This window comes from Leptidea sinapis, chromosome 27, assembly GCF_905404315.1.
Source record: "Leptidea sinapis chromosome 27, ilLepSina1.1, whole genome shotgun sequence".
NCBI lineage: Eukaryota > Metazoa > Arthropoda > Insecta > Lepidoptera > Pieridae > Leptidea > Leptidea sinapis.
The window spans coordinates 1,872,852-1,900,101 of record NC_066291.1 but is presented as its reverse complement, the minus strand read 5'-3'; the positions used below and the strand labels follow the sequence as shown (position 1 = coordinate 1,900,101).

Sequence of the window (27,250 nt, the reverse complement as noted above, 5' to 3'; positions counted from 1 at the left end):
AGAGAAAAATCTGAAATCTCATCATCATCATTTCAGCCGGAAGACGTCCACTGCTGGACAAAGGCCTCCCCCAAACTTTGCGCTGCCCTCATCCAACCTACTCCAGCGATCTTACAACATCGTCAGCGCATTATGTGGGGGGTCTACCAATACTACGTCGTCCGGTACATGGTCACCATTCGAGGACTTTACTGTCATAACGACCATCAATCCGTTGAGTTATGTGTTCTGCTCACTGCCACTTCGTTTCGCAAATTCTGAAATCTATATATTTGTAATTAAATCATAAACAAATTGTACGGAATCCTTGGTGAGCGAGGTCGCTGTTTTAAATAACTTATTAGACTATTACTTACTGCCGCAGGAACCATATCGGGCGATGATACATTGGCTGCAGCGGAGATGCAGCAGTAGCGGGCCGTAGCGTCTTCAGAAGATGCTTTATAACTCGCGTGCTCAACGCTATTATTAGGACCATCACCAATACACAGAAGCCGCCAAATATCGCCCATAAAATCTGTGGAAGTTTCACTCATCCTTTATCTCAGTATATCTATTAGTAAATTGCTTTAAATTAACATAAATTTATTCAAACAAAACAAATCTTATAACTGTATTTACAATACTATGATTACATTACATTAAAATTATCATTACGGGGAAGCGTTCCAAGAAGACTGGCAGCATTTCTACGTTGGATAGCTAGGCTGATCCGATGACCGAAATAGCTGCCAGCGCTTGGGTTACAAGTAGCCTTATTGAGGCGAGAAAATAGTACTTTGTACATTATCCAGGTCTATGGGCCCCACGGGTCAAGTGTCTCGACACCAAATGGCACAAAAATGTAAGACTCACTGAGACCGATATATTTGCGACGTTTGCTGTATTCGGCAGTCGAAGCAGCCAGAGACCCACATCACCAAGAGAGTACTTTAAAAACAAAAGTGTACACTAACTTCAAACGTTATCTTTGTTATCAAGGCAAATGGTTGGTGGAGATTTCTTACCATCAGATTACCTGCAGACTCGCCACCCTTCTTTTTCATAAAGTAAAATCATCAGCAGCTAGCTTATAAGGCATCAGCGTCCAAAAGATGTATGTAAGTGGCTCGTGCGTGACTTTTTAACTGTCTTAGTAATTTTTTTAAGCGTCACTACGTTAACTACGTAAAACCGACAAAATATACCATGATTTTAATTTGCATCAATATAGATCAACTATTAAAATCAATTTATATAACTAAACATAAAGCTTATCACTTTAAAAAATAACAAATTGTTTAAATAATAAAACTCAAAAATTTTAGAAGTTAAAATAAATGCGGATTTAATATGAGAACATAATACTGAAAACTATATTAAACTAAGCTCAGAATAGGTGATGATTCTTTACTGAGGCATAATCTTTTATTTCGTTTTTATAGTCATTTGACAGCTAAAATAATGCAGAGCTTAAGTCAAGCAAGCCCAATGCAAAAGTCAAGCTTTGTCATATTCAGCTAAGTTTTACGTAAGTAAAGTCTGAGCAAAGTCTCAGTACTATGTATAGACAGGCATCGCAATTGCGCATGTCACATTGAGACTGTTATCACTAGCCCAGTAATTGCAATCACAACCGCGCCTCTAAAACCAAAGCACAATAATTCTTGAAAATTACTGCTTCCCGGCAATAAAAGCACTGCTGTGGTATAAAAGAACTGTCGACATTCTTCTCTTCTTCAGGCACAAAAGCCTCCCACTGGTTAAATATACAAGTGAAATCTATGATTATTATATTGTGAAAATTATTAGCCACTAACGTAGACAAATCACGTCGTATATGGCCGAAATATGGAACATGGCAAAAATCACAGCATAATAAGCGACTGACATATCTATACATTGCCGGATTTACTCCAGTTGTGTTAAATATTCTTAGTCAATCAACAGCTATATATTTATTTACAAGTTTAATTAGGACAGTAAAAGTTGACACACGACTAAGAACAAAAGTGTGCTTAAATTAGCACACTTTTGCCGTTCCGCTATCAGACTGCGAATTATATGTCCTTAAATGTGTATAGGACGTCTTTGCTATTAGCTGTAAAATCACAATGACAATCAACTTATTATAAAGATATACTCACATAGGATCCTATTGAAACATTTAGTGCATCTGCAGGATCTGTAAAAAGAGAAAAAAGTGTGTGTGTACGTAAGTATGCACGCAAGAAGTTATAGGTAATTCTTTGGCGTAACAAAACAAAAATCCTTAAAATTATTTATCCCTGTTGTTATTCTATGTTTGTAGAAAGAACAATATTGTAAAAATATTGCAAAGATGGCTTTGACAATTAATTATTTAATAACGAATACGGCTGTATGGGATTGAAACCTTTGCCTGTAATGCCTAATAATGCCGAAGAAACCAAAAAAAAAAACGAATGTCGCAAATGTCAGAAAATTTTAGGAACTAACTTCACTCTGTTACTTTTGTGTTACAGTGATGCGCGCCCATCTTATAATTTCACTCTCACCATTTTTCCTGCGCCTTAAGAAGTATAACTTCAAAAAAATTCTTACTATAAGTTAAATAATATAAAGGAATGCTCATGGGAAGTTTATTATAAAAAAATTCTGGCAATTATTTTAAGTCAAAAATATGTAATGTCTTTTCTGATTCCCGTTAGGTTTAATTAATTTAATTAAGTAAGTAGTTTTACATCTTTTTAAACACTTTAATGAACTAATGCCCAACTTTCACAGTGGGCACGTTATTGGTTGGACCAATTTGCTAAGTAGACTTATCAGGCGTCAATAATTGATTTGCACTTTTTTCAACAAATTACGACTAAAAAAAGGAATATTTATTACACGACTGCATATGCCTATATAACTTTGAGTACTATATTAAAAAAAATACTGATTCTGTTCAATATCTTTTATATCCTAAAAAGGATATAAACTAAGCTTGGTATAAAGGAATTTTTATCAGGACACCAAAGGATCAGTACCCTTTTGGGCTACACTAAAATACATTAGAAAAATCGCACATTTTCTATTAAAACATTATTCGCCACCATATGATATGGAATTATGTAATATATAGTTTCGGAGAATTTCCGCGAGATAATATATTTATTTTTATGGCAGAACCTTCTCTATACTGAAATGGTATATTCTTTAGAGTGGATGATGATGGCTGGCAGTGCTCACACATCAGTAGTTGTCACGTACGATCGGTGATGATGGAAGAATCAACCGAGTCTTTAGGTAAGTATGCACTTTAAAGGCATCCATGTTGCATCTACTCGGTTACCGCGCAAGTCAACTAAGACCACCATTTGGACATACGTAGAAGATTTGGATATACATAGAAAGCCTCACTGTGGAACAATGCCACAAATCCAGATGGTGAGGATGATTTCCTAATTGGTAATGTAAGGTGTGATGGTGAGATTCAGTGGCAGGCATCAGGTTAAATAGCTTTTCGTTACAAGTACTGTATGAATACAGAAAAGCTGTACACAACTCCAAGTCATCAAACCATCCACCGTACTGAAACCTCAAAGATTTGAGTAGCTCTGTTTGAATGGTTTTTAGAGCTCAACGCAAAAATGAGACTTTTCAGAGGATTTATAAAACAGAGCTTAAATTATCCCATACTGCGACCTTGAAGAGATTGATTTCATCCCGCATTGGTCGACGATTTCTAAAGACCTTCATTGCAGATGCATATATGGTATCTCCAGTGAGGGAAGCAACGTTTAATTTAAATGCAGAAGAAATATTGAAAGAGATAGCACACAACATTGGGCGATTCCAAGCCTTCGTGTTTACGGTACAAATGTACGTTCCGCCCAGAGATTTTACATTATTATTTCACCTGACGATCTATGGATCTTTATCTCGATCTGTTTTTATGGGAGGACGAATTGATTTTTTTTATGTTCGTATTTGTATGAATGTGTGCTGGTATGAGTGTCCCGAAGAGCTGTTTCACCTGATTCCTGCCGCCGAATTCCACCTTCGCACGACACGCCACAAATTAGAATATCATCCCCACTAACTGGATGTGTGGCGTTCCTACACAGTACGGTTATCAAGGATCTTTCTTCCATATACTACAAAGCTGTGGAATGACCTTAGTAGTGCGGTGTTTCCGGGATGACACGACGCGGGTACCAAACCAAAAAAAGCGCGTACACCTTCGTTATAGGCCGGAAACGCTCCTGCGATTCCTCCGGTGTTGCAAGAGAATGTATGAGAATGAGAAGGCGGTGATCACTTAACACCAGGTAACCCATACGCTCCTTGGTCCTCCTTTTCCATAAAAAAAGAGAGCTATCTTGATCTACCAACCAAAGAGTTAATTAAAACAAAACCAAATGATTAAAAACATGTTCTCACCATAGGCGGTAGCGTTCCCTGCTGGGCCAGCACAACCTCGCTCATCAATTAAACTAACTCTAGCAAGTAGTTTCACGTCTGGTTCTACTTCTCGCTTCCGCTTATCAAGTTGTTTGCCACTTCTTATGCTTACAGGCAGCGTCATCCATCGTAACATATCGGGTTCGGTGACTGATCCATATGCCCCTTGCTCTCGGGATATGATGTTCGCAAACCAAGGCGCAGGATGTGCGTCGGAAACCATTTGCTTACCTAAACTGGGACAAATATATTTAACGTTTTAATTCATACGTTTACCTATTTTCATATGATAAAGAATAGTTATATCAGCATTTTATGGATAAACGTATATTTTAAAGAAATAAAGTTCATCAATAACAATTGTATGCAGTTAGCATTTTAGAATAAAAAACATTCATTTTAGTTTATTATTAGATTACAATGACGTTCTATACAATACATAATATAATAATTAATTAAAATAATATAAATAATTTGATAGAAGTACTAATTATATAAATGTAAACTGTAATTACTTTCGTTCTATATTTTTTTTATTTTTGTAATAATTTTTTCTGCTTTTTGTATTAAATTTGCAAATTTTTATTTTTAAAGCTTAGAATAATTAATGAATGATTAATGAAAGATTAATAGTGTACCTAATTTAAAATAAAAATATATTACAAATAAAACTACTTTTATATTATAAATGCGAATGAGAGTTTGTTTGTTATCATGTTACGCTTTCACGTCGAAACTACTTAACCGATCATCATGGAATTTATACACACTTTGTCAAGGGGACAGACGAACACATTCATTTTACCAAGAAATACAAAATTATTTCCAAGTGACAAAAATGGTCTATATTCGCTTGACATATTTGCTCGGGCGCCTGACTTATTTGGGCAAATTAATTTCTGAATAACGTATTCTTATATTCCAGGTTAAAATATATTATATACATTTGTTTCTTTTCGCCATTCAATTGAGTTGGTACAGAATAATCAATTATTAAGTAAGTAGTATTCTTTTGAATAAGTCAACAACTTTAATAAGGTAATAAGGTCCAACCCTACCAACGTCATGAAGTGTCATAAGATATCCCAATTAATATGAAATGAAATGAAATATATTTAATGTCAAAATATTTAACTTCTTAAATAAGTCTTTACATGAATAGGTTGGACCAACTCCACATATACAACGAACACATTTTTTTTGAACAACAAATGCTTAATGTACTCCTGTGCCATTTCCCCAGATGAGAAGACCGTATGAAGTATTACTGAGTACTGAAGCGACATATCCATGGTACGCCATTAACGATAACTTATTAGAAGCAATTCTTCTGAGTTTTCTAAGGACATACACAAATCTATAAATTTTAGAGCATACTTTATCAATGTAATCAGTGAAATTAAGGTCCTTATATAGTACTTTATATAGTACCTACCTAAAAATATAATACTGTAAACTTTCAATATTTATTCCATTATAATTAATATTTAGATCAGTTAGTCTACGTCCTTTTACACGAAATTGCATATACTTTGTTTTCAATAAATTCACAACTAATTCATTATTATCAAGCCAATTAATAATATTTTTTAAAGTACAGTTAATGTTCGATTGATATTCATTTAAATTATCAGTATTAGAGGACATGAGAATCAATATATCATCAGCAAACATAAAACAACGGTGTTGAGTTATTTGTTCAAATTCATTGATATAAATAATAAACAACAAAGGACCTAAAATAGTTCCCTGAGGAACTCCACTTTTACAGTTGGAAAAGGATGACTGATGAGTTATTACTACTTCTTGCTTTACGTTTACCACGTTTATTTGTGTACATTGCCTGCGTCCAATTAAATATGATTTTAACCAAGATAAAGCAGGGCCTCTAATGCCATACTTTTCCATTTTTCCTAATAAAATATCGTGACTTACGAAATCGAAAGCTTTGGACATGTCAAGATATAGAACAGTAGCCTGTTTTTTGTAATCAAGATTCTCAGTAACTGACTTCAATAGGTTAAAAATAGCAAGGGAAGTAGACTTACCCTTTTGAAATCCATATTGATTTGGTGAAATAATACTGAATTTTAGACATTAATTTATTACTCTTAGGTACATACATTTATCGAAAATCTTAGCGAAAATAGAGATAAGAGTTATTGGAACGTAGTTAAATATATGTGATTTATTTCCCTTTTTAAAAAGTGGTATTGTACGTGACTCTTTCAACAAATCAACTCTTCCACAATAATAACATTCATCTAACTACTGTTAATATTGAAATACTATTTAATTTTATTATCACTATAATTAGAAGATTATTAATTAATAGCATATTATATTCAGGTCTTTAGTTAATTTGATTCGTGTAAGTTAGTTCGCGCTACAGTAGTGCCAACTAACAGTTGGTAGTATCATTACGGTAGATGGTCGTGCCCAATATAAGCCAGAGCGTTCAGTTCGAGGACGTTTATCCCAGCGGATACTCCATAGGGAGTGCCGCTTGCACCTCTCTCTCCCCAACCGAAGGGCGCCTTCGATGAAGGCTTAGAGGGCACTTGCTTGCCTGTTTAGTGGGTAGGCACTTAGGTTTTACGTGAGTCCCACATACCAACGAAGACTTAGGCTGCGTTGGTATGCATGAGCATTCACCACTTCCCTCCCATCGTTATTTCGGAGGTTAGCCCTTTCCTGTCTGGGCGTAAATAAAAAAAGAAATTCGAAGACGCATTACACATTGTGATTTATAAGGTGTAACGCTGTCCAAATTGTGTAAAATATAATAGTTATTAGTGTTAAATGCAGATATTTCAATTTTAAGTGCGTTTAAATTACTAACCCCTTCTAAACACATTAATTTGTTATGATCTTAACGGTCACTTATTTTATTGAAATTATTTCTTATTTATTTTTTGATTCAGCGCCATTTAGCGTCCAGCGTCCCTATAAATATGTACTTAAAAGAAAAGGTTAGTATCTACTTCTTTTTATTATCAATATTCGGTTGTTCTTATATTCATCATCTACTTCTGCTTATTCAGTTATTATTTCCTTTATTCTTTTTTCTTGTTCGTAATGTCTCGCAGAAGAAAATCTAATCTATATATCTAAGAATTCATCAAGAATCCGAGCTAGATTTTTTTCGATAAAGTTTTCTTTTCAGTTCTCAAACTAATTTAATATAGTTATTAGTATATAGTACTCATATTTATCATAAAATTCATGAAATTGTTAATAAATTCAGTTTTCAATTTACCTTACATAGTAATACTGCTTTTGCAATCCAGGGGGTAGTCGTAAACGCTCCTCCGGCGGCGGTAGGGTCCACGTGACATTGATAAAGTAATCTCCCATAACTGACACCATTTCAGCGTCTACTTTCGGCGTAGGCAGACGTATTGCATGTGCGCAAGAACACACTCCCATAACGCATTCTAAAAGTAAGACAATACATATAATATATTATTTCTTTTGGAAGATCATAAGGGATCCAAAAGTAATCTAATCACCGCAAGAACCGATTGGATTGTCTACCTTTTGATAGGTACGCTCATCTTGTTTCGACGCTTGCGGAAATAATCGGTTACTAACAAAAACTACAAAACACTCCGAAAGATATAATAAATGGAAACCAATTTAAAACGGTATTAATTACTGTTATACTTAAAACCTTACATCATTGATACGTCTAAATAGTGACAGCTGTGAAAACGTCGAAAACATTGAACAATGCACGCACACATATAACACAATTAGACAAACATCTCGCGAGTGTAAGACGTAGCTTGTAACGCACACTAAAATAATAAACCTTTTTTTTTTGGCCTTTTTTCATCGATTATCTAGCAGCAAGAGGCTCTATCTAGACGAATAAATTATCTTAGATTAAAACCTGTTTCAAGCCAGTTTGTTTATGTGAATACAAAACAAACCTTTGCCAGCAGGTAAGCCCAAACAACGCATAAAACTGTTTAATTACATCATAGCAAATAGTTATAAATAGAAGCTTACTACGCAAACACAATTGGCCAAGTAATGTTTACAATACAAGGTTTTGCCAAATACTATTTTAGGGACCGAAAGCATGGTACAAATGCTATCATCAAAATAAAATTATTTATGTAATAATGCTATTGTTCTACTATCTATTAATCTGCCTAATTTTTTCTTTCATTGTTATTTTTGTTGTTGACACAAGTCGTAAGTGTCGTATGGGTAAAAATTTTCGGTAAGTATTTAACTTCTAAATTGGCTTAATTTCCTTCCTCTATTTGTAGTAAAAAAATAATAATAGAAAATATTTTTTCGTCCTCCAGTATTGGTGATCTTTTGACGCGCCATAATACTTACAAGGGACAAAGATTTCTTTTATAGGTTCTGTTGTCCATTAACAAGCGTCTCGGCTGAGGACTGAGTACAAATATCGCAAAATGTTTACTAGTTGAAACTTATTACGCGGATTTCAATCCGCATGATAATTCCGCGCGTCTTAAGATCCGCAATGCGTGGTAGGCCTTAGGAAAAGGCGATGGTACAATAGAACCGTTGACTCTCAACACGTCCATGTGCTTTTGCCTTTCGAATTCATAATATTACTAGATGACCCGATAGGCGTTGTTTTGTACATAATAAATAAAATACTGTTTTTTTTTTTATGAATTTGTCAACAATAATATTTTCGTAAAATATGCTCCCTAATGTTATAATAAAATTGTTTCACAGCAGAACTGTCAAACCATGCGTCAATAAATTCTCTCAGCGAAAACATGTCTATACAAAACTATTGGAAATATAAACTATCCTTTCTCTCAAGTTGGACTAAACTGCACTCCATGAAGTAATCCCCATCAAAATCCATTCAATACTTTAGGAGTTAACTGGAAACAAACATCAGGACACTGGATTTATATGGTAGGTAAGTACATAATTATGGGGCAAAGCAGCCGATATTAATACCATCTCTGTGCCGCTTAAGAAGGCTATTCGTGCTATTTTTAACGTAGATCCTAAAGAATCATTAAGAAAAATAGAAAAATACATGTTAACCCATCAAGCGAATTTGAAGAAATTGTGATAATCGTAATCATAATGCCAGGAACAAAAATAAACTTATTTGTAAATCTTTTTTTGGGGCACTTTATGGCTTTTCTGATGAATCCACAGAAATGTATGAAACAAATGTGTTAAGAAATTCAATGGAAGAATTGCTAAACAGCGTTTGTGTGTTAAAGGTTACTTATAACATAAATGACTTTCTTAGTGATACCACAATTTGAAAATAAAGTGACCGCCCTTAAATAAACCGGTTTCTAAATAATAAATTTTATTGTAACAAACTATGAAGTCTTCTTAGATCTGATGCGTATCTTTCTAATCGTAGGTGGTAGTTTGTACGTTCAATGAGTAGTTTAAAATCTTATTATCTTCCGTAAAATCCGTATTTTCGTACCCTTCCAGTGACAATATTGGGCGCCCTTATCAAGCCATTATCTTTCCGCCATTAGGGATATACCGATAATGGGTGCCAAATCTGCTAGAGATGCGTGGAAAGTGAATTTTCCGGGCGAAGAAGCTGTGGACACACTATTTTGTAAATTTATTGAAAGTAGTTTACTTCACGATAGACAATATTTCGTCCGATTCGTCTCATTCCTACTAGCCGACGAGTCATGATTCTAGAATCAGGCTACTCCTTCAATGCACATTGGGACACTTTAAGATAATCTCTATATCTTTTCAATCACTGTGAGTTTGCGCCTACTATGTCTATAACGTTATCAGAACTAAATCGAGATCAAATATAATCAGATACTTAAAGGACACCAAAATATTTAGGGTATTTGTCTTGATATCACCGAAGATCAATTTATGAGAGGAATTTGAACGTTCAAGAAGTGGTTTTAAACCTTATTATCTTCCGTAAAATCCATATTTTTGCCAGCATTCCTATCTTGTGTTGACAACATTGGCCGCTTTTATCAAGGTATTATCTCTCCGTCAATAGAGCCTGTACCGATAGCAGCTACCGAAATTGCTGCGAGATACAGAGATGCGTGGAAAGTGAACTTTCCAGGAAGCTGTGGGACAAACTATTTTGTAAGTTTATTGAAAGTAGTTTACTTCACATTTGACAAAATTTCGTACCGGACACGTCTCATTGCTACTAGCCAACGCGAGTCAGGATTCTGGAATAGGATTCCTTCCAGCTACGTTAGGACACTTTTATGTAACTGTATCTTGACGACCCATATAGCCGAATGGTTCGAATTCCCGAAATGGTTCGAAAAAATTAATGTATTGTTATCGGTCCTCGATGAAACTACGAAGTTTGAACTAAATCTGGAAGTTTAAAGTGGGTGAAAATCGCCCCCAAATGAGTCGGTTACAAACAAACATACATACAGTTCACCCGCAAACAAAAAGCGTGTTAAAAAGAGCACATAACTTGAAATGTAACGAAGGGTAACCGAAGTAAAGAAAGTTTTTAAAGAAACACCGCACATGGAAGCTCATTCCACAGCTTTTGTAGTACGAGGAAGAGAGCTCCTAGAAAACCGCACTGTGGAGGACCGACACACATCCAGATGATGGGGATGACATCCTAACATGTGGCGTGTCGTGCGAAGACGGAATTCGGCGGCAGGAATCAGGTTAAACAGCTCTTCGGAACACTTCTCGTGATAAATGCGGTAGAAGACACACAATGAAGCGACGTCTCTACGCAACGCCAAGTGATCCAGCCGTTCACAGAGCACTGGGCCCCCGACAATTCGAGCTGCTCTGCGTTGCACACGTTTAAATGGATCGAGTTGACACTGGGGTGCGCCAGACCAGAGATGTCAGCAATTCTAAATGTGAGGCCGGACCTGCGCTTTGTAGAGCGCTAGAATGTAGGCCGGCTTGAAGTATTGCCGTGTTCTATTAATGACGCCCAGCTTCTTCGAAGCCAATTTGGCTTTGCCTTCCAGATGGCCACGGAATTGTTATTCATTAACTTATTTCAATGATATTGAGAACGTTTTAGATCAAGTGATTATACCAATGATTATGTATAATCGTTTTACTTATGGCACCTGACATTTTCATATCCTTTGTGAATAGTCTTCAGTTTGTTTCGTATAGTTATTAGCAATATTAATTAACAATCGATTGAATGTATTATTATAAATAATGTTTTAGCTTCTTCTCTATTCAAAATTTAACATTGTTATTTCTTTATATATGTTACTAGTTGACCAGACAGACGTTGTTCTGTATATAATAAATAAAATACTGTTTTTATGAATTTGTCAATAATATTTCATAGCATCAGAAATTACTTCGTAAAATATGCACCCTGCTGTCGTAATGAAATTGTTTCACAGCAGAACTGTCAAACCGTGCGTCAGTAAATTCTCTCATAGAAATTATGTATGGACACATCAAAGGAAAAACAAAGTTTTTGTTTTTATTTAATTTAGCAACATTTTCCTATTTATTCACCTTTTAAACCTTCTCTGGACTTCCACAAATAATTCAAGACCTAAATTTGCCAAATCGGTCCAGTCGTTCTCGAGTTTTAGCGAGACTAACGAACAGCAATTCATTTTTATATTATATGTTATATTATATATTATATAACAATATATATAATATATATAAAAAAGTAACTGTATAAAAATAAGAATAAATTATGTTATACCAATTGCAGTCATTCTCTCTAAAAGTGACCTCTCTATAAATTGATTCACTTACCTATTAATATAAATCATGTCAAAAAAGGATTAAGTAAACTTAAAACTATATTTGGGTTTAATTAATAAATTAATTGTCAATATTTGCTGCAAATAGCGGCAGTTACGGGAAACAACAGCGAGAGACAATTTTAAATTAAAAAAAAACGACCCATAATCGTACTTCTGTGACAAGTGGCGCTTAATTCTCAATGATAAAAAAATTGAATTTGAATACCGAGAGTATGATAACGTAATTCTGATTGGGAAAATCATATCAGAAATATCTAAAAGAAACTTTTAACGATAACTTATTTCAAAGATGAAGTATGAAATGTCATATTAATGATTTTATATGTTTGATGAGGATAAAATAAGGATTTTGATGATTGTTTTGTTTTATTCACAATTTTATTTATTACAAGATAAAAAATAAGCAAAATATTTATCCGATTATCACAATTAATAAACAGGTAACCCTGGCACGTAAATATACAAATATTTTTTTTAAGCAATGCTAATAAAAACGCGGTTTTATTATTATTTTGATACGGGGATGTTAAAAACGTTTATCTACACCCATGCACTAAATCCTCTATTAAAGATTCTGAAACAGTTAGCTTATTGCCAACATTAAAACACCCAATGTTCTAATAACCATTACATCAACCAAAAGAGTTGTAATGTTGTACTGAATTTCTTAACAACACTCCTATGTTTTTTTTTATCCCTTCATGCACAATGAGTTTCAACATACAGCCACATTCTTATTGCTCGATGCGTTGTATCTGTATGAATTTCAAAAAAAGAACATTTTCATTTACGCGCGCTCCACACTCCCAGAACGTCGCGCGCCATAAAAAAAGTAGGTAGGTTATTCGAATCCCCGCCATTTTTCTTCGATATTTTTATTTTTGATTATTGCACTATTCAAAATGTAAATTAACTACGACTAATACAAATAATTGTTTCATTAATAGATACTTTGTTTATTTGTCAGTAATCAGTAATGAATGATATAAAGTTACTACTAGGACTGGTGTTTTAATTGTTTTAACTGTTCCAGAATCTTTTAGAGGATTCATATTCTGGGTGTTGATAAAGTCTTGTATGCAACTGTTGATAATTAGGTATTAAAACACTCACGTGATACTATTATCACCAGTTATTGGTGATAAACCCACATTCGTGTTTTAATACCCCTCATTACACAACAGTTGCAGTACAAAAATCCTTAGCATATACCGTATAAACGTTTGGAATCTATTAAAATGGTATACCGATGAAAATTTTACTAGATTCCAAGCCATGAAAATAGCGTCACCGGTAGTAAAGCGATAACAGCTGCGTCTTGGCATGTTTTAATTTTGGCAAATTAAAAGAGATTGGAGTCACATTTCGTTCACTTAGTGCACGTATGAAGTCGTACGCCGTTTAATCCACCAAAATCTCTTTATAAGCCATCAAGAGTCGATTTCAAATTCAAATATTTTTTTATTCAAAATCACCTATTGAACGGGCGCAAGAAAATCAGCGGCCTTTTTTTTATAAGAATATGGATTATAATGTAACATCGTACAATAAATATTTATAATTAAGGAGCCTGAGGGTGTTCGCTTTATTCCCAGTCCGTGGTGTCAGTAAGAAAATCGTTTAAGCTAACTTTTCCCACACAAACGTTTTTTAACAATTCTTTTAAATTTTCTAAAACATTTGTTTTGTACATTTTCTGGCATCATATTGTAGTAGCATATACATCGCCCAACTTACTAACTCAACTTAACCGAGTAGTAGGCATTACAAGCTTATGTTTGTTCCTCGTGTTAACATTATGATTGTCAAAGTTTCTAGTAAATTCCTCAATGTGCTTATGAACATATTATATGACATTATGATGAATATATTGAGAAGCAACAGTCAAAATGTTTATTTCTTTAAATGATTTTTAGGACCTAGGTAATAATATTTAGCGCAAATAGCCTTCTTCTTCAGCACAAAGATGTGTTTATAAGTAAACGTTCATTTAAAATTGGTTTTATCAAAAACAACACGTACCTGAAGAATCGAAAAGTGGGATCTTGTATTATAACCATTAAAATCTTGTGAAGGACCATCTGAAGTAGTCGTTTTACTTCTTGAACTGGCACATAAGAGTATTGCATAAACACTTTTTTATAACTTACTCAGACACATTTAACCCTGGTCACTAAGTCATGACTATGATAGCAGATTTGCTATGACGGTGCGCAGGTGGAATTTCACCTAACGTCAAGCGATGACAGTCGGCTTGCAAACAATCGTGTATAATGTTTAGACACATCGTTGCTGGAGTATAACCAGTGAGTCAAAATATTCGTATATTGTACTAACCTGATCAAACAGACGATCTAAATGATTATTATGATCTAAATGACGAAAGGCGTAAATAAAACAATAGTACCAAAATAAAATAACAATCATCAGAAATTTGTTCAACAATCGTGGTTCTTTTGTAACGTAGATCTCAATTAGACACGTACTAGTCGACCTAGACGAGTATACTACCATCGCGAACGCAAGACCAACACAAATCACTAGACGAAACGAACCACTCCGCCCTCGGAGACGTACGCTCACACACTCTTACTCACATATACGCTCTCACACAACCACTAACATACAACGACATTCTCACACAAACAATCACACACACATAAACATCACGAGTCGCTTGAAACCTACAGATTAACAATGCTTCTTCGCCAAGCTTCTGCTATGTCGAGGTAACTCGCGGCAGCCATATCGTAAAGTTGGGTACAAAACATCCGCGAAGTGAACAGTATTCACAGAGTGGAAGGTCACTTACGAATAGTGGAGAAGCACTCGAAAGAAGAACAAAAAGCTAAATGATTTTGCCCATAGTGTTTTTTTCTTTGTAAATGTCTTTAAATGCGCAAAAGTAAATGCAATGAAAAAACATGCTCAATGGTTAACTTTTATGTGAGGATTGTTTAATGTTCGAGAACGATAGATTAATTGAAACTGAGACATACTCGTAAGTAATGCAATGGATAAATGTAATGTAGTATTTAGCAACCTGCTTTATGTCTGTTTATTGCTATATTTTTTCTTTCGTGTATTCTTAGTTAAAACTATGTGGTATGCAAATTTGTTGTGGCTGTTGATAGTCATATAGCTATTTCGTGGTTCTTTATAAATCTAGAACGCTTTGTTTGTACAAATTCTAATGTTTTTAATTATTTAAATTTAATTTTAAGACTTTAAACTTTGTCGCGAAGTGACGTAATAAGTACTGTTTCGAATTCAACATGGAGCCCATTCATATTAATAGGTGAAAATATGTTTCAAATCACACACACAGCTATATAGGTCCTCCATCACAAACTGCGCTTGGCCGATGCTGCAACTCTTGTGCTGGTCTTTGCCGGTTGATTTCTTATCGGATTTCAGTTCTGAAGCCGATGATTGGGTAGATAGGCGGGACTTCACCGAACATTAGTATTTGAAAATTTAATTCATATGAAATATAATAGAAGCTTATAAGAATTATCGGGGCCACTGGCTTAAAAAGGAACCAAAAACGAGTGCAAGAAAAAGTTTTTACCCAAACTGGGATTCTTTCAGATAAAACTAGTAGAATAATATTTAGAAATAAAAAATAAAAATAAACAGCACGCTTTTATGGAAAACCAAACTAAAAATCAGAAAATAGTTTTGAATTAGCACATGCGATAATCTTGGGCTCAAAGACGCTAACGGATATCGGACATAAAATAATCGCTTATTCTAAGATAATCAATTCCAGCCTATTACTTGAATGCCACTCAGCATTAAATAAGGTGGCTGGTAAAAACAACAACCTAACACTTCAGTGGATCAAAGGTCACAGTGGGATCAGAGGCAACGAGGCGGCAGACCAACTAGCTAGAAGGGGTTCTGAGACCCAACCGGTTGGACCAGAGCCTTTCCTGCCTCTGCCACATAGTTCGTTCAGGAACCACTTAAATCAAAAGATAAAAGCACTACATCAACAATACTGGGATAGCCTTGAGGAGTGCAGGCAAGCCAAAGCAGCTTTACCTTGCGCCGACTTGCGTTTTACCAGGGAAATCTTACAACTTAATCGGTGTCGACTAAGATTAATATTATGTGCGGCCACAGGTCACGGCAATTTTAACAGGCATCTCTTTAATATAGGTGTCACGGACAGCCCTCTATGCAGAGGTTGCCTGGGGGCAGAGGAAACAGCCGCTCACGTTCTGCTGGAATGCATTGAGGTGGCAAACTACAGGGCGAAGCACCTGGGGTCACCGGGCGCTCTTCGGGAAGTCTTCCGCGACATTAAGAGGTTGGGTGACTTCTTGGAGGAGCTTGGCTGGTTGGAGTAGCCTCTACCACCCTCGCACGCAAAATAGGCGCATATGACGTCGAGTTGCGGAAAGCGCCCGTATGAAGAAGAAGAAGAAGAAGAATCGCTTATTCTGAGGATCAAAATGTCAAAACAATAATAGACCCACTTATCATACCGCAATAATATGTTCATGAACCTGAGCTTCGGTTTTCCTTTACATGCGCTTTCCGATCACCATTATTATTATTACACGAGAACGAAAATCCGTCGACAATATCATTTTGCTGTACCACATACGAGTAATAAAGCTTTTTGCTTTTTAGTATATTAAATGTTACTGCGCCAGTTCTGTCTTGTAGCTTTAGACCTGTTTTTACCTCTTATTAAAAAAGATTGACGTATTCTATAAGTAAAATAGCATTAGTATTCACTTGTTCTTTTTCTATCGTCCGTATTAGTTGAACAACGAAATTCAAACCAAAGAAATCGCCACATTTTATTAAAATGTTCTCACCATCTTACTTATTATTATTATTAACTAGATTTTTTTCTGTCATGCATAGTAGTTGAACAACGAAATTCAAACCAAACAAATCGCCAAATTTGATTAAAACTTACCATCTAAGTCCACGTTTAAGTTGGCTGAAGTATGGCCATCCCACGGATGGGCAATAAGTCTTACATGGTAAGTGCAGCCAGGCTTCACCGCACAACCACCGGCTATTGGGCTTATTGTCGAAGGTACCAAACTCCAAAGAGCGTCCTAGAACCAAGATTAGTAATAATTTATTTATTTGACACAGCTGTATGTGAGCGAGTCTGACTTTTGTGTTAATGTTTTTGTTAGGGAATGCGTGTAGTAAGTTTATCAGAACCATTACAAAAATATCGTATTGTATTGCAAATTTTGAAGTATTTTACGCTTGGATAGTAATGAGCATTTGATGTTGAGAATGGTTAAATACTGCAACTTATAGATCTCCTAAGAATTTGCAAACTTAACCAAGCATTACAGGTAAGTTTGGTAATTGGAAAACTATATAAAATTACAAACTTATTTTTTATTTTTTATGATATAAATTTACTAGTAAAAAAGTGTGTAAAATTCCATTTGGCGGAATGGGTTTTTCCTTTTGAAGATTTGCCTGCGAAATAAGAGTCGAAGAAGAAAATGGTTGCTTCTTATTTCGGCAAATCGGGACATAGCACTACACTCTACAGTAACACTTGAACCCAAACAGGACAGGACAGTTACTCCAAATTGGAACGTAAACGCGTCCTTATACAGAGTATTAGAAATAGTTTCCAAAAACGTCCTCGCAGCAAAATATTTTTCTTCATCAGGACAACGCGTCCTCAAATTCGGCTAAGGTAATAAATGGGCTATTGAACTGATGAACAGTTTGGACTTTGCACCTTGAGACTTTTTTATTTGCTAAAATTAAAGATAAGCTAAGGGGTATATGATTTACAAGTCCTTAAGAGAAGGTGAGTTTGTTCCAAGAGGCTATTCAAGACATCGTGCAAAGTCATATCATCAAAGAAGGCAAAAGTGTGTAAATAACTTCAAAAATAAAAAATAATAAAAAATGTCTGTATTACAGCCAATGGTATTCATTTGCAATAAAATCTTTTTTTATTTATTGCTGAGACTTCAACAAATATATATTTCGTAATCAAGAACATCGAACTCACGAGAGACTACGAAGATTTTTCGGTACTCGGGAATCAGTGGGAGGCTCCTTTTCAATGGATGCCAGCTAGATTATGGGTACCACAACGGTGCTTATTTTTGCCGTGAAGCAGTAATGTGTAAGCATTATTAACAAAAAAAAACTACGTCTAAAAAGACCGACTTTACCTTTACCTTTAATATTAATAAAATACTAATATTTGTATGTGCTACCTATTGATAAATTTAAAGTCAGTGCCAAGCCCTAAACAAAATAAAACTAAATACTATAAACAGCTTACTTACTGTAATTATTTAGGTTGTCTGGCCACGCGTATCTGTCCGCTTGTGTTGTTTTGTTCTAGACGAAGCTATCCCTAGGTACCTTTATTACATTTGGCTTGGCACTGACTTCAAAGCTATCAATATGTATGAGACCAAATGCCATCTATTTCGCATCGAACAAAAGAGGAATTACGTAAATCGGATCATAAATCTCAGAGTAATCGGTGTACATACATTAAAACAAATACCGATCGAATTGATAACCTCCTCCGTTTTGAAGTCGGTTAAAAATACTCAGACTTCAATTACACGAGTAAGGCAAAAACATGTAAATTAATAAGTAAAAACATAGTTATAGTTATTGTGTACATTAAATCCAGAGACTTACAGGTATGATGTAAGTATAAACATACACAAATGTAATACCAGGTAATAATTTATGTATCAGGAGGCTTTTAAAAAAAAAATTTGTATCTATTAGTTCAAACGTGTCATGCGACAAAGAATTCTCCTTCCTTTTGGTCTTGCCAAGGCTCTTTTGAGCAGCCAATACCTCAAGACTACAATTTATTTATTTATTCATTTGTTAGTCTTACAGCGATACAGTTGAATTAAATATAAAAACATAGTAACTAATATGGCCAAAAGTGGATTACACGTTTAAAATTACAATAGATGGTCAAAATATTCCTGTGTCGTGTTGTGTGTGTGTGTGTGTGTGTGTGTTTATTTTATTCTGTGCATATTATCTTATGTCAGATCTTAGTTTATATTTCGTCTTTAAGCACTTATTACACTACACTGAATTTAGTCGTCTGAATTCAGTGGTTACTGAATTTAGACAAGTATAATCGCATTCAGCAAGCTAGCAAGCTAGCATTCTGAATTTAGAAATAAGTATGTTTTCTGACTGACTGAATGATTTAGAAGCCTAAATAGAAACGCGTTTAGAAAGTTACTGATTTTAGTCGAATAAATTAAAACAAACATAAAATTTACTAATCTTTTAAACGATCTCGAATCCCTTCGTAAATAATTTCTGAAGTCCGCTGCTTCAAAAACACACACTATGTCCATGTTTGATGGCTTACCGCACAGTAATTAATATTCTTTCACCCATGTTCTTCTTTTTTAAATGACCCGACGGCCAGGGCAATGGCCAATTTTTTAGTGTCCGGATTCATTCTAGTATACGACACGTCCGATTTCGTCATTCAGTAACTTAATTTAGGACAGTGTGATCAGAAGCTTCTAATTTGTTACTTGCTTCTGAATTTAGACGACTAAATTCAGTGAAGTGTAATAAGCGCTTTAGTTCAAGCAAATACATGTCATTTAAATAAAACACTTTTAATTTGTACATCTGTCTACAGCAAAAACCACCTCCGAGGAAATAAATGGCGCTAAACTTCATAATGACAACTATGACAAATACTATCTTTGACTCATTTCATCTGCAGTCCCCCTGAAAACAAGATCTGGAAAGGTCTTGAAACGTCGGGTTAACTAAAATAAAAATGTAACTTTTACCCAAAAATCTAATGTTAAAACAGTTCCAATTACACGCGTTTTAATCCTTTAAAGTGTTTTATTTAAATGTGCTACACTCGCGTTAATCAAAGAAAATACTAAATACATCTCACTTACCCCAGGTATATTATACTCATAGCAGAGATTAGATTTGCAATCCAGTGTGTCTCTGGTGCTATGGACTTCAAGAGAATAGCTTCGGACCGGTGGACCTGAACAATAAAATAAAGAATAACTTCTCTAGAAAAATTTGTTACTTCGTAATTCAGTTCAGCTTTTGTTGCAGTTGTGGATCTTTTTATATTTCAAAGAACGGGTACGGTAGGTGATCACTATTGAAAACTTCATCAGTAATTTATTAGTGTTATTTAATATTAGTGTCTATATACTCGAATAGTTAAGAAATATTTGGACCCAGACGTAGAAAAATTTCCCGATCTAAGAATCAACCACGGCTTACAAGATGTAAGGATTATGAAGAATTTATTGTGCGTTTTGGGTTTTCTTTTGTTATATATTACACAAATAAAAGTTGAAAACAACATTTTATGAACAATTCGGGACTCGTAAACGCGACCTCTCGCGTTCTGTTATCAAATTTATACCAGAAGTGAGGGACTTTGAAACTTCAAAAATTGTTATATTATTATTCCACAGTCGAAATAGTTAATGGACGTTTGGACGTTTCTTCCATCGCGGGACTTATAGTCCCCCCAATTATTTATAATTAATAGTTGTAAAACTACCAGAATCATATAAACTTGGTACCTATGTACTATCTGTGATTACATCTATGATATTATAATTGATCGCCCATTGGTGGCTGATATACAAATAGTTATCTAACAAACATAATAGATATGTACAAGACTATGAAAATAAACTTTGGTTTATTTCTCTATACTCCACATTCTCGTTATTTGCAAGTCTGATGTGTAGACTGGGCTGAAAGTGAGTCAATATTTATGTACAAGAAAGTTGTATGAAAATCCGTTGTTAACGTTATTCACACATTATTTTGTTTGGGTATTAAATGACGAAGTGCAATACTGGGCAATAATAATATAAAAAATAAAATAATAATTACTTTAAATTAATTAGACACAAAACATTAAGTAACCCATGTCGTATCGTCCTGGAAACACCACCCAAGGATGCTCATTTCACACCTTGGTTGTACGCGGAAGAAAGTTCCTTGAATATCCCAATACAGAGGAACGCGAGACATCCAAATGATGGGGATGATATCTTATTTGTGCCATAAAAACGCAATCCAATAGGTACTGTACCGCTGACCTTTACTTAACATATTTGTTCGACCGTCATCAACAATTATTTGCCCAGACATTTGTAAATATCCGTAATAACTCTCTCATTAATTATTGCTCTAATTAATGCTTTTTTCCATTTACTGGTTTAAATGATTGGGTTGTAAATACATAATCGGTGTAAGAATAAAATTTCTATGTACATTAAGATATTGATGTGTATTTTTCATATAATATAATATTCAAAGTATGTATTATATAATAGCAAATGAATCTGTAAAGTTTTATAGAAAGAAGAAAGAAAGAAATATATTTATTTGTAACAAACACAATATTTACATAATATTATAATAGAAAAAAGATTTACATACATACATACATAAAATCACGCCTCTTTCCCGTAGGGGTAGGCAGAGACTACTTCTTTCCACTTGCTACGATCCTTACATACTTGATTCGCTTCGTCCACTTTCATTTCAAAAAAGATTTATACAAAACAAATTACAATTTGAAGTGTTTGTCACAAATTGGTCACACTTCAGCATAATGCTGATGTGCTGATGCTGTCACAACCAGCGCGGATCTTCCAGTGGGACCACTAAATGACGCCACACATAAGTACGCCTTTCTTATTACACTTTTTACACGTTTTATCTTAGGTAGCAGGTTCTTCTATAGCAATTTATTATTATATAGTCTAGCCAATAAATTTAAAAACAAAAAAATATTAATTATATTATAAATCTTTACGGCTTCGTCGAACCATTCTTACATATATACTTAACCATATGACACGATAAAAGTTAGTTAAACAGAATTATTATTTTTAATTTTTTTATAGTTATAAAAATAACATAATTTTTTTATCTCTCTTCAGTTATTACATTTTGGACCTCCTCCATTCCAAAATGAATAGAAAAAAATGTTTTAATGTCCTAATTTTGAGGATAGTCTCTTTGTTTTTAAAGAGAAAGTGTAAATAAAGTTAAGAAAAAAAATATATTTTAATAGTTTTAGTAATAAACAAAAGTTTATATAAGGCGTAAACGTCAGCTTCAGTTTCATACAAGTAAAAATTGGGGTAAGATATAAGGCGCAAAGGTATAATTTGGTGTAAGACAGAAAAAATGTTTTAATTTCCTAATTTTGAGGATAGGCTCTTTGTTTTTAAAGCAAAGTGAGCTTAGCGTCAGATTTTCTAGCGTTACACGAGAACGTCAGATTTAGGATAGTTAAGCAGCCGAACATAGACTTGTCTTGGTAACTACTCCTAGTACTCAACAATTACAGCCCGTTATGGTAAAGTAAAACAGGGAATCGTCGTCGACTTCTTATTCATCAAGATGACGATTTGATATCTCTCACATCTAGATCAATACCTGAACATTGAAACATATGATAAAAAAATCTGGTCTAGTTGAGATAAAAGCATAATCTCAAACGTCAATAAATAACATTGATAGTAATTTTCATCGCTAGAAGAAGCCGTTGAGGTGAAAATATTTTTGAAGATGATAAAAATATTATTTGGCACGTGTTTTCTCTGTTTCTAATAAGGCTCAATATAGAAATAATGATAATTGTGTGACTTCAAAAGTTGTAGATATAACCGTAACAAAAGGTGCCAAATTTCCTGCACTTCAAGGCAAGGCAAGGCAATTGAGCAAAATCGCAGTATTTTTCTTATAAAAATGGGTTGGCATACAAGTTGATCGAATAGTACCAGTCTCGAGTAAAAAAGGCACTTGACGTCTCTTAGTTGTATCCTTGCAGAGGAAAAAGGAGAGAAGAAAGGCAAAGAAAAATATGGGAGGAAGTCAAAGTAAATTGTGGAATAGCTGGAACAGGTTGAAGAATATAGTCGAGGAAAAGAGTATTGTTGGAAACGTTGGAAAAGGCCTTTGCCAAAGGGCAGACCTGGGTAGTATTGGTTCATCATCATCATTTCAGCTGGACTTTCATTTCTGGATAAAAGCCAGCCCCAAAGATCTGCATGACGATCGGTCCTATACTGTATCCAATGTATTCCGCTGATTTTGACCAGATCATGGTTGCATCTTGTGCGGAGCCTACTACCGTTGCATCTTCCGGTATGTGGTCGCCATTCGAAGACTTTACTGCCCTAACTGCTATCTGTCGTGCGAGCTATGTGCTCTGCACGCCATCGTTCGGGCTATATCGGTGACTTTAGTACTCCTACGGATCTCCTCATTTCTGATTCGATCTCGCAGGGAGCCCTTTTGCCCATGAGTGAGTGTTTGAGTGACCATGAGCTTCCTCATAATGCCCATAGTTAGCGACCATATCTGCGTTCCGTATGTCTTCACTGGCACACACACATACTGTTTAAAAACTTTCGCCTTTATACAATACGGCAGAATTTGGGACTTAAAGATTGTACTGAGCTTCCTGAACGTTGCCCTATCCGAGATGGATTCTACCAGTGACCTCTTTCGCGAAACCTGTCTAACTGGATTATTTGTCCAACGTAGACGTCTTTTTTTTTATGGAATAGGAGGACAAACGAGCGTACGGGTCACCTGTTGTTAAGTGATCACCGCCGCCCACAATCTCTTGCAACACCAGAGGAATCACAGGAGCGTTGCCGGCCTTTAAGGAAGGTGTACGCGCTTTTTTTGAAGGTACCCATGTCGTATCGTCCCTGAAACACCGCACAAGGTAGCTCATTCCACAGCTTTGTAGTACGTGGAAGAAAGTTCCTTGAAAACCACACTGTGGAGGACCGCCACACATCCAGATGGTGAGGATGATATCCTAACTTGTGGCGTGTCGTGCGAAGATGGAATTCGGCGGCAGGAATCAGGTTAAACAGCTCTTCGGAACACTCCCCGTGATAAATGCGGTAGAAGACACACAATGAAGCGACGTCTCTACGCAACGCCAAGTGATCCAGCCGTTCACAGAGCACTGGGTCCCCGACAATTCGAGCTGCTCTGCGTTGCAGGCGGTCAAATGGATCGAGCTGATGACAGCAATACTCCATGTGTGGCCAGACCTGCGCTTTGTAGAGCGCTAGTATGTGGACCGGCTTGAAGTATTGCGGTGCTCTATTAATGACGCCCAGTTTCTTTGATTATTTGAGCCCAATTTGGCTTTGCCTTCCAGATGACCAGGAAATTGGCAATCGCTCGAGATTTTGAGACCCAGTATTCCGATACTAGGCGAGGCTTTGAGGGAAGTGTTGTCGAAGAGCGGTGATACGACAAATGGGGTTTTTTTAGTGGTAAACGCGCAAACTTGAGTCTTCTGGGGGTTAAATTGGACAAGGTTCAATTTTCCCCATTCCGCGACCTTCTCAAGAGAGGACTCGATAGAAGACGCAAGTTTCTCCCGGCACTGGTCGACGATTTCCCGAGAGAGATCTGCATGGCCCGTGTATATGGCATCACCAGTGCTGTCGTCTGCATAGCAATGAATGTTGGAGGTGTCCAACATATCATTGATATGCAGAAGAAACAGCGTGGGAGACAGCACACAGCCTTGGGGCACTCCAGCATTCACGGGCTTCGGGTTCGAGCAATATCCGTCGACAACGACCTGTATGCTACGCCCAGTGAGGAAGCTGGAGGTCCACTTGCACAAGCTCTCGGGAAGCCCAAATGATGGAAGTTTGGAGAGGAGCGCCTTTTGCCATACACGATCAAAGGCCTTCGCTATATCCAGGCTAACTGCCAGGCCTTCCCCCTTGCTTTCAATAACCGCAGCCCATCTATGTGTCAGGTATACTAGAAGATCACCTGCCGACCGACCATGGCGAAACCCGTATTGTCGGTCGTTGATCAACTGGTGACTCTCTAGGTATACCAAGAGCTGACGGCTAATTATGCTCTCCATGATTTTGGAGAGCAGGGAGGTAATAGCAATAGGCCTGTAGTTTGCCGGATCCGAACTGTCTCCTTTTTTTTGGATCGGATGGACAAGAGCAGACTTCCATGAGTCAGGGACTACGCCTTTAGAATAAGAGTGCCGGAACAAACGCGTTAGCACCGGCGTCAACTCAGGGGCACACGTTCTAAGCACGATTGGAGAAATGCCATCCGGCCTGCTCGACTTCCTGACGTCCAACGAAAACAGAGCTCGCCTAACAGTTTTCTGTCTAAACTGTACTTCAGGCATAGAGCTCTGACACCGCGGGATGGTCGGTGGTGTTTTTCCGTTGTCGTCAAGAGTCAAGTTGGAGGCGAAAAGAGTGCACAAGAGATCGGCTTTCTCTTTTGCCGTATGGGCCAGGGTGTCATTCCTCATGTGCAACGGCGGCATGGACGGCTGGCTGAAGTTACCAAGAGCAGCTTTCGACAACGACCAGAACTTGCGTGTTCCGGTCGGGTAACTGGAAAGCTGCTCGCCGATTTTGACGAAGTGTTTTGATTTTGCACGGGCGATTTGCCACTTAAAAAATCTGGAGGCACGGTTGTATTTCCTCTTAAAAACTATGCAGTTCGGATCCTTTGAGCCTAGCGCCGCAACCCAAGCTCGATACGCCCGTTTTTTGCAATCAGATGCTGCTTTAACTGACGCATCGAACCAGGGCTGTGATCTGCCACCGATGGGTACTACAGAGTTTGGTATAAAAATATCCATACCCTGCAGTATCACATCGGCTACTGCAACGGCGCAGGCACTAGGATCATCCGAAGGGAAACAAACCCTGGGGTAGGATACCTACCCCCAAGGGTGGGATGCAAAAAAGGAACGCATCTTATCCCAATCTGCTGACTTGTAGTGCCAAACGCGGCGGGTCACTGGTGGTCTGCGACGTTGGCGTCGGATAGGCACTACACTCCTGACCAGGCAGTGGTCGGACGTTCCGAGAGGGGCGTCGACAAAGACCTGGTAACCATCGGGTTGTGTAGTCAGCAGAAGATCCAATAAGGACGGCATGTGGCTATCCACATCCGGGAGCCGCGTTGGCGACTCAACCAATTGGGACAGACCATACGCCAATGCAAAATTATGCACAGATCGCCCTGCGTAGACTGTGGTACGTGATCCAAGCCATTCGGCATTGTGCCCGTTGAAATCACCCAAGACTACGATTTCAGCGGAGGGGATCTGTGCAAGGACGTCTTCAATTGCCGTTTGAACGCAGCCCATGAGATGATCGGTTTCTGCTTTACCACTATGGGACCTGTAGACACACGCGGTCCTCTAAATCTACGGGGTCCTCTAAATCTACGCGGAGCCAGAGAGTGGACAGGTCCCTACCCTCAAAATTGCCGAGACGGCGACAGCAGATATCTTCCCTAACGTACACACATACCCCGGCATGAGGCAAAAAATTGTGCTCAATTTTGTACCCGGGGTACGTTAAATATGACGTATCGCTAGGTCGAGATATCTGCGTCTCAGTAAGGAAACACAAGACCAGCTGCGCCGTCTCAAGGTGGTGGTGGACGGCGTTTAAATTGGAGTGAATTCCCCTGATATTGCAAAAGTCCACGTTGAGTGTGGAGCGGGGTGCCGTGGTGATACTGCCTCGTTTGTCCTTGGTCATGCGCGGTTCTGTGCCCTCCCCAGAATACGAAGGGCAGCACTAGGCCGCTACTTCACGCCGGTATTCTGTGCGAATGTGGTAATTAACCCGGACGAGTCTGGCCCGATTGTGCTGACGTCAAAAGACGGCAGCGTGACTCTCCTACTTCTAAAAAGCCCTTAGTCGCCTCTTACGACACCCATGGCCTGGGACTCCCCTATTCTTTTTACGCCGCGGGAAAAGTACAGGGCACGTCTACGTTCAACGTACTCGTCAACAATTTCTGTTCCCAACTACAGAAGCGATACCACACACACATCGGTACCAATAGTATCGGTTGCTAGTGCTAATTTTGACTCTTAAAATGTTAATATGCCTAAAAAGGCATAAATAAAATTAAAATATTATTACAATAAAAATGAACGAATTTATTTACCTAGGGGAGGTAGCCAAGTAACGTTGAACATGAGCTCGTGTTCTGCCCCCATAAACGGCAGCGGGTAGACGACCAGTCCTTGAGGCAGG

At 36.8% G+C, this 27,250-nt stretch overlaps 1 protein-coding gene and 1 long non-coding RNA gene across 2 annotated transcripts in view; one reads left to right on the top strand and one right to left on the bottom strand.

Annotated features, from left to right (window-relative positions):
- Positions 1-7,802, bottom strand: part of LOC126972769 (fibroblast growth factor receptor 4) — a 121,252-nt gene extending 113,450 nt beyond the window's left edge. Inside the window, exons 1-4 of the mRNA XM_050819804.1 lie at positions 7,675-7,802; positions 4,390-4,646; positions 2,127-2,164; positions 357-517 (exon numbers count right to left, since the gene is read on the bottom strand). Coding sequence (XP_050675761.1) covers positions 357-517; positions 2,127-2,164; positions 4,390-4,646; positions 7,675-7,748 — 530 coding nt within the window. The 5' untranslated portion in view covers positions 7,749-7,802. The remainder of the gene's footprint in view (positions 1-356; positions 518-2,126; positions 2,165-4,389; positions 4,647-7,674) is intronic.
- Positions 7,803-8,610: 808 nt separating this feature from the next.
- LOC126972902 (uncharacterized) lies at positions 8,611-16,760 on the top strand. Its single transcript, XR_007731213.1, has 3 exons — positions 8,611-8,641; positions 9,136-9,328; positions 16,323-16,760. It is a non-coding gene; the product is annotated as an uncharacterized LOC126972902 (long non-coding RNA).
- Positions 16,761-27,250: the final 10,490 nt, after the last annotated feature.